This window comes from Phacochoerus africanus, chromosome X (assembly GCF_016906955.1).
Source record: "Phacochoerus africanus isolate WHEZ1 chromosome X, ROS_Pafr_v1, whole genome shotgun sequence".
Lineage (NCBI taxonomy): Eukaryota > Metazoa > Chordata > Mammalia > Artiodactyla > Suidae > Phacochoerus > Phacochoerus africanus.
In genome coordinates this window covers 60,856,515-60,870,457 of record NC_062560.1, presented here as the reverse complement: position 1 = coordinate 60,870,457, position 13,943 = coordinate 60,856,515, and the positions used below count along the sequence as shown (strand labels likewise).

The 13,943-nt window shown below is 35.9% G+C and overlaps 1 protein-coding gene across 1 annotated transcript in view; it reads left to right on the top strand.

Annotated features, from left to right (window-relative positions):
- Positions 1-13,943, top strand: part of TEX11 (testis expressed 11) — a 159,334-nt gene that overhangs the window by 103,497 nt on the left and 41,894 nt on the right. The window contains exons 14-16 of the mRNA XM_047764210.1: positions 8,897-9,046; positions 10,294-10,402; positions 11,341-11,461. Coding sequence (XP_047620166.1) covers positions 8,897-9,046; positions 10,294-10,402; positions 11,341-11,461 — 380 coding nt within the window. The remainder of the gene's footprint in view (positions 1-8,896; positions 9,047-10,293; positions 10,403-11,340; positions 11,462-13,943) is intronic.

Genomic DNA, 13,943 nt, shown 5'->3' with positions numbered 1-13,943 from the left:
CGAAGGAGATGGATGTGCGTCAGCTTTTGCAATGGAGACAGCCTCTTTGTCCCTTATTTCAGGGCGCTGGACTGCTCAAATTTTATTGGCAATAAGTGGTTGATTATATAGACAGTTTCTAACTACAGATTACATCATAGTGTTAAAAGTACATCAGTTAACTTTTACATGGTACAGCAGCTATACATCACGTTCTAAGATCTTTGTCAACTAAATTTAGTGAGTACAATTTAAGGGTAATTAGGTACAATACATCATGTGGAAAGGAGGAGACTCAGTACAAATCATCCCACGGCCAGCCAGTCTCCACAAGTTGAAGAGGTCACAGACACAAGAACTTGGCATTTACAAATCTTGTTTTTAGACTGGTGCTTATCTTTAAAGCATTATGGCAGGGAGACAGTGTAAGAAAATATAAACCAACTTAACTAGCTATCACTTAAAAGCTTCTATAACTCATAGCTAGGTGTCTTTTGATCAAGAATAATATATGTCTAACTTCTATGAACCTCATTAAAATCCTAACTCTAAAGTTTACTGTATAACTAGTTAGTAGATAAACACTATGTTTTAATTGAGTTGGATTTAAATAGGGGAAAGTCCTTCAGGATGAAATTCTTATTATATTATTGTTGTAATTTTGTTAAATCACAAATCATGACAGGAAAATAAGAATGGAAAATAAGAATAATAAGCAAATGATCAGGAAAGACTGAGGAAAACCGAATAACAAATAAAACAACAGGAAAGACTAGGTCACCTGAGAAACAATCCATGTTCTCTGGCGCAAACATGGAAATTTTTTTCCCAGGAAAGCCCCAATTCTTCCCCATCAACATCAAAGTGAGAGCTGTGTAACCTGAGGCCTGCCCTCAGCTTGTACCATACAGGCAGGCTTTTATCCTGACCAGAAGCCCATCTTCGGCTTGTACCGTTCAGGTGAGCTCCCTTTCTTGGTTAGGAACCTGCCTTCAGGTTTTTCTGCCATCAGGCAAGGTCCTTTTTTTGAGTCCCTGCATCTTCTCAGCTCTCCACAGTCATACTGTTCTGATGACTATAGCTTTGTAGTATAGTCTGAAGTCAGGGAGGCTGATTCCTCCAGATCTATTTTTCTTTTTTTGAATTTCTTTTGCTATTTGGGATCTTGTGTGTTTCAATACAAATTTAAAATTTTTTTGTTCTGGTCCTGTGAAAAATGCCATTTGTAATTTGATAGGGATTGCAATGAATCTGTAGATTGCCTTGGGTAGTATAGTCATTTTAATACTATTGATTCTTCTAATCCAAGAACATGGTATATTTTTCCATCTGATTGTGTCATCTTTAATTTCTTCCCACAGTTTTCAGAGTACAAGTCTTTTGCCTCCTTTGGTAGGTGTATTCCTAGATACTTTATTCTTTTTGATGCCTTGGTGGATGGGATTGTTTCTTTAATTTCTATTTCTAATCTTTCACTGTTAGTGTATAGAAATGCAAGAGATTTCTCTGTATTAATTTTGTATCCTGCAACTTTACCAAATTCAATGATAAGCTCTAGTAGTTTTCTGATAGCATTTTTAGGATTTTCTATGCACAGTATCATATCATCTACAAACACTGATAGTTTTAGTTCTTCTTTTCCAATTTGGATTCCTTTTATTTCTTTTTCCTCTCTGATTGCTGTGGCTAGGACTTCCAAAACTATTTGAATAAAAGTGGTGGAAGTGGACATCCTTGTCGTCTTGCTCCTGATCTTAGTTGAAATTCTTTCAGCTTTTCACCATTGAGTATGTACATTGATATTATTAAACTTGTTTATTAGTTCTAATGGTATTTTACTGGATTCCCTAGGAATTTTATTTACAGGATCACATCATGTATGAGTAGTCTCACTACTTCATTTCCAGTCTTGATATCTTTTACTCTTTATCTTGCCTGATTTCTTTGGTTATAACTTCCAGTACATTGTTGAATAGCAGTGGTAGAAGTGGACATCCTTATCTTGTTCTTGATCTTAGAAGGAAAGAATCCAGTCTTTCACCATGAAGTAAGTTATTAACTGTGTGGTTTTTTTCATAGATGTGCTTTATCAGCTTGAGGAAATTCCCTTCCACTTCTGGTTTGTTAATTGTTTTTATTATGAAAGGATGTTGGATTCCCATAAAACTTTATTTGCCAAAAAAACAGCCAGCCAGTAGATTGTAGTTTGCTTCACACCAATTAAAAGGTCAAGAATATCAGATTGGATTAAAAACTCAAGACCAAACTACATGCTGTCTATAAGAAACCCACTTAAATATGAAGACATAGATATGCTAAAAATAAAAAGAATTGAGGAAGGTACACTATACAAAGACTAATCAAGGGAAAGCCAAAGTGGCTATATTAGTATTAGAGAAGATACTTTAAAACAAGGAATATTACTAGGAATAAAGAAGGATATAATGAAAAGTGATTAATTACACATGACAACATAACTATCCATAATGTGTAATGTACCTAACAACATAGCTTCAAAATACATGAAGCAAAAACTAGTAGAACTGAAAGGAGGAATAGACAAATCCACACTATGGTTAGACACTCCAATACTTCTCTCTCAGTAATTAATAGAATAAGTCAACAGATACTCAACAAGGATATAGAAGACATAAATAACACTATCAACCAACTTGAGCTAATTGAAATTTATACAGTGCTTTACCTAACAATACCAGAGTACACTTTTTTTTCCAAATGCACATGGATCATTCATCATTGGCCATATTCTGAACCATAAAACAAATCTAAAAGTTTTAAAAGTATTGAAATCATACAAAGTATTTTCTCTTACCATAATGTAATGAAGTGATAATTCTATAATACAAATTATCTGTAAAATCCCCAAATATTTAGAAGTTAAGGAGTTCCCATCATGGCACAATGGTTAACAAATCCGACTAGGAACCATGAGGTTGCAGGTTCGATCCCTGCCCTTGCTCAGTGGGTTAACGATCTGGCGTTGCCATGAGCTGTGGTGTAGGTCGCAGACACAGCTCGGAGCCTGCATTGCTGTGGCTCTGGCATAGGCTGGTGGCTACAGCTCCGATTCAACCCCTAGCCTGGGAACCTCCATATGCCGCGGGAGTGGCCCAAGAAATGGCAAAAAGACAAAAAAAAAAAAAAGAGAGAGAGAGAGAAGTTAAGCAACATACTTCTAGTTGGAGTTCCCGTCATAACACAGCAGAAATAAATCTGACTAGGTTTCAGACTTGATCCCTGGCCTTGCTCAGTGGGTTAAGAATCCAGCATTGCTATGAGCTGTGGTTTAGGTCACAGCAGATGTGGCTTAGATCCAGCATTTTTTTCTTGTCTTTTATTTTTTTATTTTTTATTTTTTATTTTTTTGTCTTTTTGCCATTTCTAGGGCTGCTCCCGTGGCATATGGAGGTTCCCAGGCTAGGGGTCTAATTGGAGCTGTAACTGTTGGCCTACACCAGGGCCACAGCAATGCAGGATCCAAGCCACATCTGCAACCTACACCACAGCTCACGGCAATGCTGGATCCTTAACCCACTGAGCGAGGCCAGGGATCAAACCTGCAACCTCATGGTTCCTATTCGGATTCATTAACCGCTGAGCCATGACGGGAACTCCTAGATCCCACATTGACTGTGGCTGTGGCATAGGCTGATGGCTACAGCTCCAGTTCGACCCCTGGCCTGAGAACCTCCATATGCCGTGAGTGTGGCAAAAAAAGAAAAAAAAACCCACCATACTTCTAGTTGATATAGAGAGAATATATCTCAACATAATAAAGGCTGTTTATGACAGACTCACAACTAACATCATACTCAGTGTTGAAATACAAAAAGCCTTTCCTCTAATATCAGGATTACAAGCCCAGGATGCCTTCTTTCACCAATTTTATTTAAGATAATATTGGAAATTCTAGCCACAGCAGTCAGACAAGAAAAAGAAATAAAAGGCATCCAAGTTGGAAGGGATGAAGTAAAGTTCTCACTACTTGGCAGATGACATGATACTGTATATAAGAAATCCTAAATTCTCCACCAAAAAATTATTAGAACTAATAAATGAATTCAGTAAAGTTTCAGGATACAAGATTAATATAAATAAATATGTTGCATTTCTATACTAATAATGAACTATCAGAAAGAGAAAGCAAGAAAATAATTCTTAGTAAAATCCCAATAACCTATATGGGAAAAGAATCTGAAAAAGAATGGATATGTTTATGTGCATAACTGAATTACTTTGTTGTACAGCGGAAATTATCACAACATTGTAAATCAACTCTACTTCAATAAAACTCTTAAAATGAAAAAAATCACATCAAAAAGAATAAAATAACTAGGAAAAAACTTACCCAAGGAGGTGAAAGACCTATACTCTGAAAACTATAAAACATTAATGAAGGAATTTGAAAATGATACAAAGAAATGAAAAGATATCCCATGTTCTTGGATTGGAAGAAATAATAGTGTTAAAATTTCCATACTACTTAAAGCAATCTACATATTTAAGGCAATCCTTACCAAAAAAACCCATTACATTTTTGACAAAACTTGAACAAATAATCTTAAAATTTTATGGAACCACAAAAGAGACCCCAGACTGCCAGAGCAATCTTGAGAAAAAGAACAAAACTAGAGGTAAAACACTTCCTGGCCTCAGGCTATAATACAAAGCTACAGTAATCAAAACAACATGGTATTGACACAAAAACAGACATATGGATCAATGGAACAGAATAGAGAACCCAGAAATAAACCCATGAACCTACAGTCATTTATTTTGTGACAAAGGAGGCAAGATTGCACAATGGAGAAAAGACAGCCTCTTCAATAAGTGGTGCTAGGAAAACTGGACAGCTGCTCATAAAAGAATATTAGAACATTTCCTCACACCATATATAAAGATAAGCTAAAAATAGATTAAAGGCCTAAATGTAAGACCTGAAACCACAAAACTCCTAGAAGAGAACATAGGTAGAACACTCTGACATAAATCATAGCAATATTTTTTGGATCTGTCTCTTAAGGCAGAAGAATAAAAGCAAAAATAAACAAATGGGACCTAATTAAACTTAAAAGCTTTTGCACAGCAAAGGAAACCATCAACAAAACTATGGGATGGGAGAAAATATTTGCAAATGATATGATCAATAAGGAGTTGATATCCAAAATTTGTAAAGAGCTATACAACTCATCAAAAAAGCCAAACAACCCAATTTAAAAATGGGCGCAAAAGCTCAATCATAAGTAAACTGCAAAATAATAGCACATTATTTAATAACATATTTCATTGAGCAGCTTGGGTAGCAGAAATAACAATAAAAAAATTTTTTTAAATAAGTAAAAATGGGCAAAAGTTCTGAATATATTCGAAAGAAGACATATAGATAGATGGCTAACAGGCACATGAAAATATGCTCAACATCACTAATCATTATAGAAATGCAAATCAAAACCATGATGAGATATCATCTCACACCTATCAGAATGGCTATCATCAAATGTCTACAAATAAGTGTTGGTGAGGATGTGGAGAAAAGGGAACTCTTGTACACTGCTGGTGGGAATGTAAATTGGTGTGGCCACTATGGAGGTTCTTCAAAAACTAAAAATAGAACTACCATATGATCAAAAAATTCCCTCCTAAGTATATATCTGAAGAAAAAGGAAACACTAATTCTAAAAGATACATGCACCCCAGTGTTTATAGCTAGAATTGTTTATAGTAGCCAAGACATGGAAGCCATCTAAGTGTTACTCAGCAGATGAATGAAGAAGATGTGATGTGTGTGTCTGTGTGTGTGTGATAGAATATTACTCAGCCATAAAAAAGAATGAAATTGTGCCATTTGCAATAATGTGGATGGACCTGGAGAATGTTAGTTGTGCTTAGGGAAATTACCCAGACAAGGACAAATACTCTATGTTATCACTTATATGTGAAAATCTAAAAAATAAAGCAAACTAGTGAATATAACAAAAAAGAAACAGTTACAAACTAGTGGTTACCAGTGGGGACAGTGAAGGGGAGATGGGCAAGACAGGAGTATGGAATTAAGAGATACAAACTACTGTGTATAAAATAGATAAGCAAAAAGATATATTTTACAGCACAGCAAAATATAGCACTTGTTTTTTAATAACTACAAATTGAGTGTAACCTATAAAAACATTGAATCACTATGTCATGTACCTGAAACTAATATACAATGAAAGTCAAGTATGCTTAATTTTTTTTTCTTTTTAGGGCTGCATCTGCCACATATGGAGGTTCTCAGGCTAGGGGTAAAATTGGAGCCGCAGCTGCTGGCCTACGCCACAGCCACGGCAATGCCAGATCCAAGCCTCATCTGTAGCCTATGCCAAAGCTTGTGGCGACACTGATCCTTAACCCACTGAGTGAGACCAGAGATTGAACTCACATCTTCATGGATACTAGTCAGGTTCTTAACCCCCTAAGCCACAATGGGAACTCCACATATACTTAAATTTTTTAAAAACCACACTTTTAAAGAATCAAATGAGTCAAAGAGAGATACACAAAGGAAATTAGGAATAGTTTGAATGGAATTAAAATGAAAACTCAGCATATAAAATTTGGAGGATACAGGGAGTTCCCATGGTGGCTCAGTGGTAATGAACCTGACTAGTATCCATGAGGATGTGGGTTCGATCCCTGGCCTCACACAGTGGGTCAAGGATCCAGCATTGCTGTGAGCTGTGGTGTAGTTCACGGACGTGGCTCAGATCCCACATTGCTGTGGCTATGGTGTAGGCCATCAGCTACAGCTCTGATTTGACCCCTAGCCTGGGAACTTCCATATGCCACAGGTGTGGTCCTAAAAAGACAAAAAATAAAGAAATACAATTTGGAGGATACAGCCAAAGCAGTGTTTAGATAAAAATTTGTAGAATCAAATGCCTCTATTAGAAAATGAAAGATCTTAAATAATCTAAGCCTCTACTTTCAGTAACTAGGAAAAAATTAGTAAATTGAAGCAAATCAAGCAGAAGGACAAGAATAAGAGCAGAAGTCAATACAATTTAAAACAGAAAACAGATAAAATTGATGAAACCAAACGCTGTATTGTTGTTGTTTGAAAAGATCAGTGAGTACAATTCAGAAACCTCTAGCTAGGCAGGTCAAGACACAAATAATGTCAAGAATCATATTGGAGACATCACTATACATCCTACAGACATTTAAAAAAATATAGTAAGAGAATGTTATGAACAAGTTTATGCCCATTAATTTGAAGGATTAGATGAGATGGACAAATTCCTTGAAAGTCAAACTACCAAAGCTCCCACCAAAAGAAATAGATAACCTGAATAGTCTTATACCCATTGAATTCATAGTTTAAAACTTCCTAACAGAAAACCCCGCTGGGGAGTTCTACCAAATATTTAAAGATGTAACCTCTTCCAGAAAGTAGAGGGGGACACACTTCCCAGTCCACTTTATAAGTTCAATATTACCCTGATAACAATAGTAGACAAAAAAATGAGCAAAGAAAATTATGGACTAATTTTCCTCATGAAAATAGATGCAGAAATCCTCAACAAAATATTAGCAAACTTAATTAAGTAAACTATTGAAAGGATAATAGATTATAACCAAGTGAGGTTTATCTTGTGTTCAACATTGTAAACTCAGTTAATTTACCATATCAGCAGATTAAGTGAAAAGATTCAGATCCGTTTATAATAGAAATTCTCAGCAAACCAGGAACAATAGGGAGGTTCCTCAGCCTGATAAAGGGTATCCACAAAAATAAAACATACAGGGAATATAATTTTTAATAATGAAAGACTGAATGCTTTCCCTCTAAGGGCAGGAACAATATAATTTTTAATAATGAAAGACTGAATGCTTTCCCTCTAAGGGCAGGTACTCTTAGCACTCTGCATCATCATCTTCTTGGAGGTTCTAGCCAATGCAGTAAGGCAAGCAAAAGAGCAGAAAGACATATAAAGTGAAAAAGATAAATTAAAATGATTTGTATTTGCAGATAGATGACACCTGATTCTCTATATAGAAAGTCCCAAATTATCTACGAAAGACAGTTACTGGAACTAATAAATGAGTTTAGCAGGGCGCAGGATACAGTTTAATATTCAGAAGTTGATTGTAGGTCTATATGCTAGCACTGAAGCTCAATAACAGACAGTAACAATCAATCAGTAGTGATAGAAGTCAAAATAAGTCAAAATAAGTCTGCAAAGTTGGTATTGATTGAGAAGGAGCACAAGTGTTGGAGGTGTTCTATATCATAATATAGTTAGAGGTTATATGTCTAAACATATATAAAATTCATCAAGCTGTTTAATATTAATGCAGTTCATTCAGTTTATTATATGTTTACTATACCTCAAACCCTTTTTAAACATTCAGTCTAACAAGTGTGAATGGAAACCATCTCACATAGTATGGTATATGCCACCTGATACAAGCAAGATTCTGCCCAAAATGATAACCAAGAAATATTGTTGACTGACTAAATGAAACAGTTTGGAAACTATCCCTTACTTTGTTTAAAATAAAACTACAGTTGGTTTATATTGCACTGTATCTTCTGGTTAACCCAGCCATTAAAATAAGGCAGGTAAACACTGGATTTGAATTAGATAGCAGCAAGACCTTTTCAGGCCATTTAGGAGTATCATGGCAATAATTTCAGGAAATGTAGGCAATGCTAATGAATGCATTTCAGGGTGTGAAAGTATTGGTGAGTTTATAGATTTTAAAATGTAAAAGATCTGTCTACAAGAACTGGCATAACTTTCAAATTGTAAGTAAAATTAATTTTCCTCAACAGGAAAATCTCCCCAGAAGAGAGATGAGGAGAGAATAATGAAATATAATCACAGAGAATGTTGCATTTTTGCTTCTTTCTTAGGAGATTTCTCAAGTGATCCATGTGAGACATTGCTTCTGCTGTATGAGTTTGAAGTTAAAGCCAAAATGAATGATCCATTACTGGAGAGCTTCCTGGAATCAGTGTGGGAACTGCCTCATTTAGAAAGTAAAACATTGGAAACAATTGCATGTAAGAGCTATATTTATGTTTTTGGAAGGCTGGTACCCATTTAAGTCATGCTACTTTTCTTTCTTTCTCTTTTCTCTTTCCTCCAGGTGGGAAGCTATGTAGCTTCATTGTACTTTGTTTCTCCTTCTCTAATGGCATTCTTGAACTATTTTGTATTATAATCATTTGTGCATTTATCTTTTTCTTTACATAAGATTACAAGTGCCTTGGAGTCATGAACAATAATTATATTTTTGTACTTATAAACTCTAGTGAAGTGCATTACTCATGATAGGTGCTCATATTTACTCTTTGTATGGAATTGAGTAATGTAACTACACGATAGGTACAGCTTAAACTTTAGAAAGTTAGTCTTGCTCAACTAGCTAGAAATAGATAATCGGCTGCTTCACTAATCAAAGGTGATACAATCCTAGCCATTTATTAAAGTGTACAGAGAAATATTGATGCTACTTTTTAAAAATTCTCAACCTGAAATTTTTCATTGGGCTATATAAGTGGTATTTGGGTGCTCAGAGCCTCTATTGGGATATTCTGCAGGAAATGGCCTTATTATCTTCCCTTTTTATCTTTCACCCACCTCAGGAGTCTGTGTATGGCTAATAAAGGTATTAGGTAGCCCCAAGTGTACAGGAGTCACATTTGCCTTTATTTGCCTTGCCAAGACAGAATTCCTAAGAACGTGGAGCTGGTGGTATATACCTTATAGACATGTGATGGTGACAACCGCTCCTTGTATAATGGAACTACAATTCTAGAGGCCTGATTAAATGCATGTAAAAATTTTAGGGGCTTTGTCTCTGATACTTACTCTCATGTCAAGTGTGTCCTGGTTTTAGGATTAGACAAAAACAGTACATTGTAGTATAAATCTGTTTTTGATTAGTACCCTTTCACTGATCTGCTTTCTGTTTCCTTCTTAGTATGCCCCGCCTTCATTCTGGTTCATAAGATTATTACTTCACCTGTATGACTATGCCCAATGTCACAGAAACAGTAGGTTCTCTGTTGATTTTTGCTGAAGAAGAGGTATAACCTGGTGATCCTACCATGTTACTCTGCCCAAAAAGTAGGAGTTATCTCTGAAAGCCATCACAGATACATCATTTTATAAAATTCATTTTTGGGTTTTTGTGTTTATTTTTGTTCATCTGTTTCAGGTCATTTTCATTAGAGAAAGCAAGTTGTAGCCTGGGATGACAGCTATGATTATGGTGTTCACAATCTTTTTGCTTCCCTTCCTATAGCATTAGCGATGGAAATGCCTGCACATTATCCTTCTATTGCTCTAAAGGCCTTGAAAAAGGCTTTATTGCTCCACAAAAATAAAGAGTCCATTGATGTTTTGAAATACAGGTTAGTAAATATAATTCAACTTTGAATCTTAATTTCTGATAGCCAACAGTGCTATAGTCAATGTTCCATAAATCATCAATCATACTCACTGACTCAAAAGATGATTTAGGTACTCCTGTTAACTCCTAGGCTAAAAAGCCCTCAGAACAGCCCCATATTTAGAGCTGTATTAGAGACCAAAGCAAAGTGAAGGAGTCTGGTTTTCCCAAAGGAGAAAAAGAGGGGGAAATTTGCTTCTTTGCATGTCTATGTATATAATGAAATTATTAATTAAGTACTTTCTTTCATTACTAAATATGCCAAATGTACAGAAAAATAGATTAATATAATAAACAGCAGTGTATCCACCACTCAAATTTAACAGATATTAACATTTGCTATATTTGCCTCATATATTTTGTTCTAAGCACCCTCCTTTAAAGACCAATAAGTGCTGTACATAATATAAAACAGTATTTATTGGAGATTTTATGTTCTCTATGCCTAGACATGAGGGAAAAATAGATGTTGTGTGATTTTTCTCTGGAAAACTTCATTACAATCTTCCTTTTCTGAGACATGAGAGACAGTTCTCCTGGAATCATTCCCAATTTAAATCCCAATTCCCTTCCCCCATTTGAGGATGTAACAAGATGCTTTAAAGTGCCTGTAGATTAAACCAGCTCATAAAATGTAGTAAACAGACACAACTCCTTAGTGCAAGAAGCTAAAAAAAAAAGTGAAAGACAACCATAGGCATAATAAAAGGAAGGATTGGTCAGCCCCTTTTATATCTTCAAAAATCTGTCTTCTGAGCTTGGAGGCCAAATCAAATTGAAGGAAGAACAGAAGTGTTTTGAAGCTCTTAGTCTGGGATGAAATCCAGATCTTACTTATCTTAGCCATGAAGTCAATGATTTCTTTCCTTATGGGATGAGTTTTCTCTTTTTGATTTTCAGCAAATGTATGCACAGCTTGCTTAACCTCTTAGTGCCAGATGGGGCACTGAGTGCCGAGCTCTGTCCCCTGGAAGAAGTTTGGAGCTATTTTGAAGATGCTCTGAACCTTATTAGCCACACCGTAAGTCAAACACTGATATTAAACTTTAAGCTAATTTTAAAAAACTGAATTGTCTTGTATATTATAAATTAGAATAATGCCTTTTGATATGAGTTTTAGGGTAAATAAAGTCATATTCCAATGTGGTTATACATAATAAAATTTCCCTGGGTTCGTGAAATGTAGTTAAAAGTAGAAAATTCCTAATACAAGTTAACTATGGATTAGGTTAAAATAGCAGTACCACCTGGCATTCTGAATTAGTTTGTATTTTCAAAACCTGGTAGAATTATTATTTCCCTGAGAAGATGATAATGACTCTTTGAAAAAGTTTATTGTTATTCCTGCCATTTCTAAGATAGGTAATAAAGAAGAAGGAACACTGAACACCTCTGCCAATTTTTTTCATTTTAGCACAGGTTCATTCAGTAATTTATTATTTACTTGTTTGTTTATTATTAAAGTATAGTTGATTTAGAATGTCGTGCCAATTTCTGCTGTACAGCATAGTGACCCAGCCATACATATATATACATTCTTTTTCTCATACTATCTTCCATCATGTTCTGTCCCAAGAGATTGAATATAGTTTCCTGTGCTGTATAGTAGGACCTCATTGCTTATCCATTCTAAATGTAATAGTCTGCATCTACCAATCCCAAACTCCCCATCCATCCCACTCCCTCTTCCCTCCCCCTTAGCAACCACAAGTCTGTTCTCTATGTCTGTGATTCTGTTTCTGTTTTGTAGGTAGGTTCATTTGTGCCATATTTTAGGGTCTACACATAAGTGATATCATATGGTAATTGTCTTTCTCTGACTTACTTCACTTAGTATGAGAATGTCTGGTTGCATCCATGTTGTTGCAAATGCCATTATTTCATTCTTTTTATGGCTGGGTAGTATTCCATTGTATATGTGTACCACATCCTAGTCTTTTCATCTGTTGGTGGACATTTAGGTTGTTTCCCTCCATATTTTGGCTATTGTGAATAGTGCTAAAATGAACATAGGAGTGCATGTATATTTTTAAATTATAGGGGTTTTTGGGGTTTTTTTTTTTTTGTCTTTTTGCTATTTCTTTGGGCCGCTCCCACGGCATATGGAGGTTCCCAGGCTAGGGGTCGAATCGGAGCTGTAGCCACTGGCCTACGCCAGAGCCACAGCAACGCGGATCCTAGCCGCGTCTGCAACCTACACCACAGCTCACGGCAATGCCGGATGTTAACCCACGAGCAAGGGCAGGGACCGAACCCACAACCTCATGGTTCCTAGTCGGATTCGTTAACCACTGCGCCACGACGGGAACTCCTAGGGTTTTTTTTGGATGTATGCAGCAGTGGAATTGCTGGATTGCTATTCAGTAATTTTTATTTTTATTTTTATTTTCTTTTTTTTTTCTTTTCTTGGGCCGCTCCCGCGGCATATGGAGGTTCCCAGGCTAGGGGTCCAATCGGAGCTGTAGCCGCCGGCCTACGCCAGAGCCACAGCAACGCAAGATCCCAGCCTCGTCTGCAGCTCATGGCAACGCAGGATCGTTAACCCTCTGAGCAAGGGCAGAGATCGAACCGACAACCTCATGGTTCCTAGTCGGATTCGTTAACCACTGCGCCACGACGGGAACTCCTATTCAGTAATTTTTAAACTAGCTTTATTAAGATATAATTTACATACTATAAAATTTACCCATTGTATAATTCAATGATTTTTAGTAAATTTATAATTATACAACTATCTCCATAATCTGGTTTTATATTTCCATTACCCCCCCCCCAAAATTTTCTATTGCCCATTTTTTCAGTCAATCTCTGCTCCCATTTTCAGGCCCAGGGAACCACTGATCTGTTTTCTGTCTCTATAGATTTTTCTCTTTCTAGACACTTCATATAATGGAATCTTATAATATGTGACCTGTGGTGTCTAGTTTCTTTCAATTTAGCTTACTGTTTTTGAGATTCACCCATGCTTTAGCATGTATCAGTATTCCATTCCTTTCTATTGCTGAGTAAATAGAATGTTATTATATTCTATTGAATGGATATGTCACATTTTGTTTATTCACTCACTAGTTGGTAAACATTTAACTTGTTTCCACTTTTTAAAAAAATCTATTGGAGTATAGTTGACTTACAATATTGTATTAGTTGACTTGTTACGACTATTACAAATAATGCTGCTATGAACATTTGTGTACAAGTCTTTGTTTTCAAAGGCTTGTTTTCAATTCTCTTGAGTACATGAATTAATGGGTCATATGGTAGCTCTCTGTTTGAGGAACTGCAATCTGTTTTCCAAAATTGCTGCACTATTTCACATTCCTACCAGCAGTGTCTGAGGGTTCTAATTTCTCCACATCCTCATCAACACTTGTTATTGTCCATCTTTTTTATTACAGCCATCTTAGTGGGTATGTAATGGTAGCTCATTGTGGTTTTGATTTGAATTTCCTTCATAGCTAACACTGCTAATCATTTTTTTTCATAACTATTTATTGACCATTTGA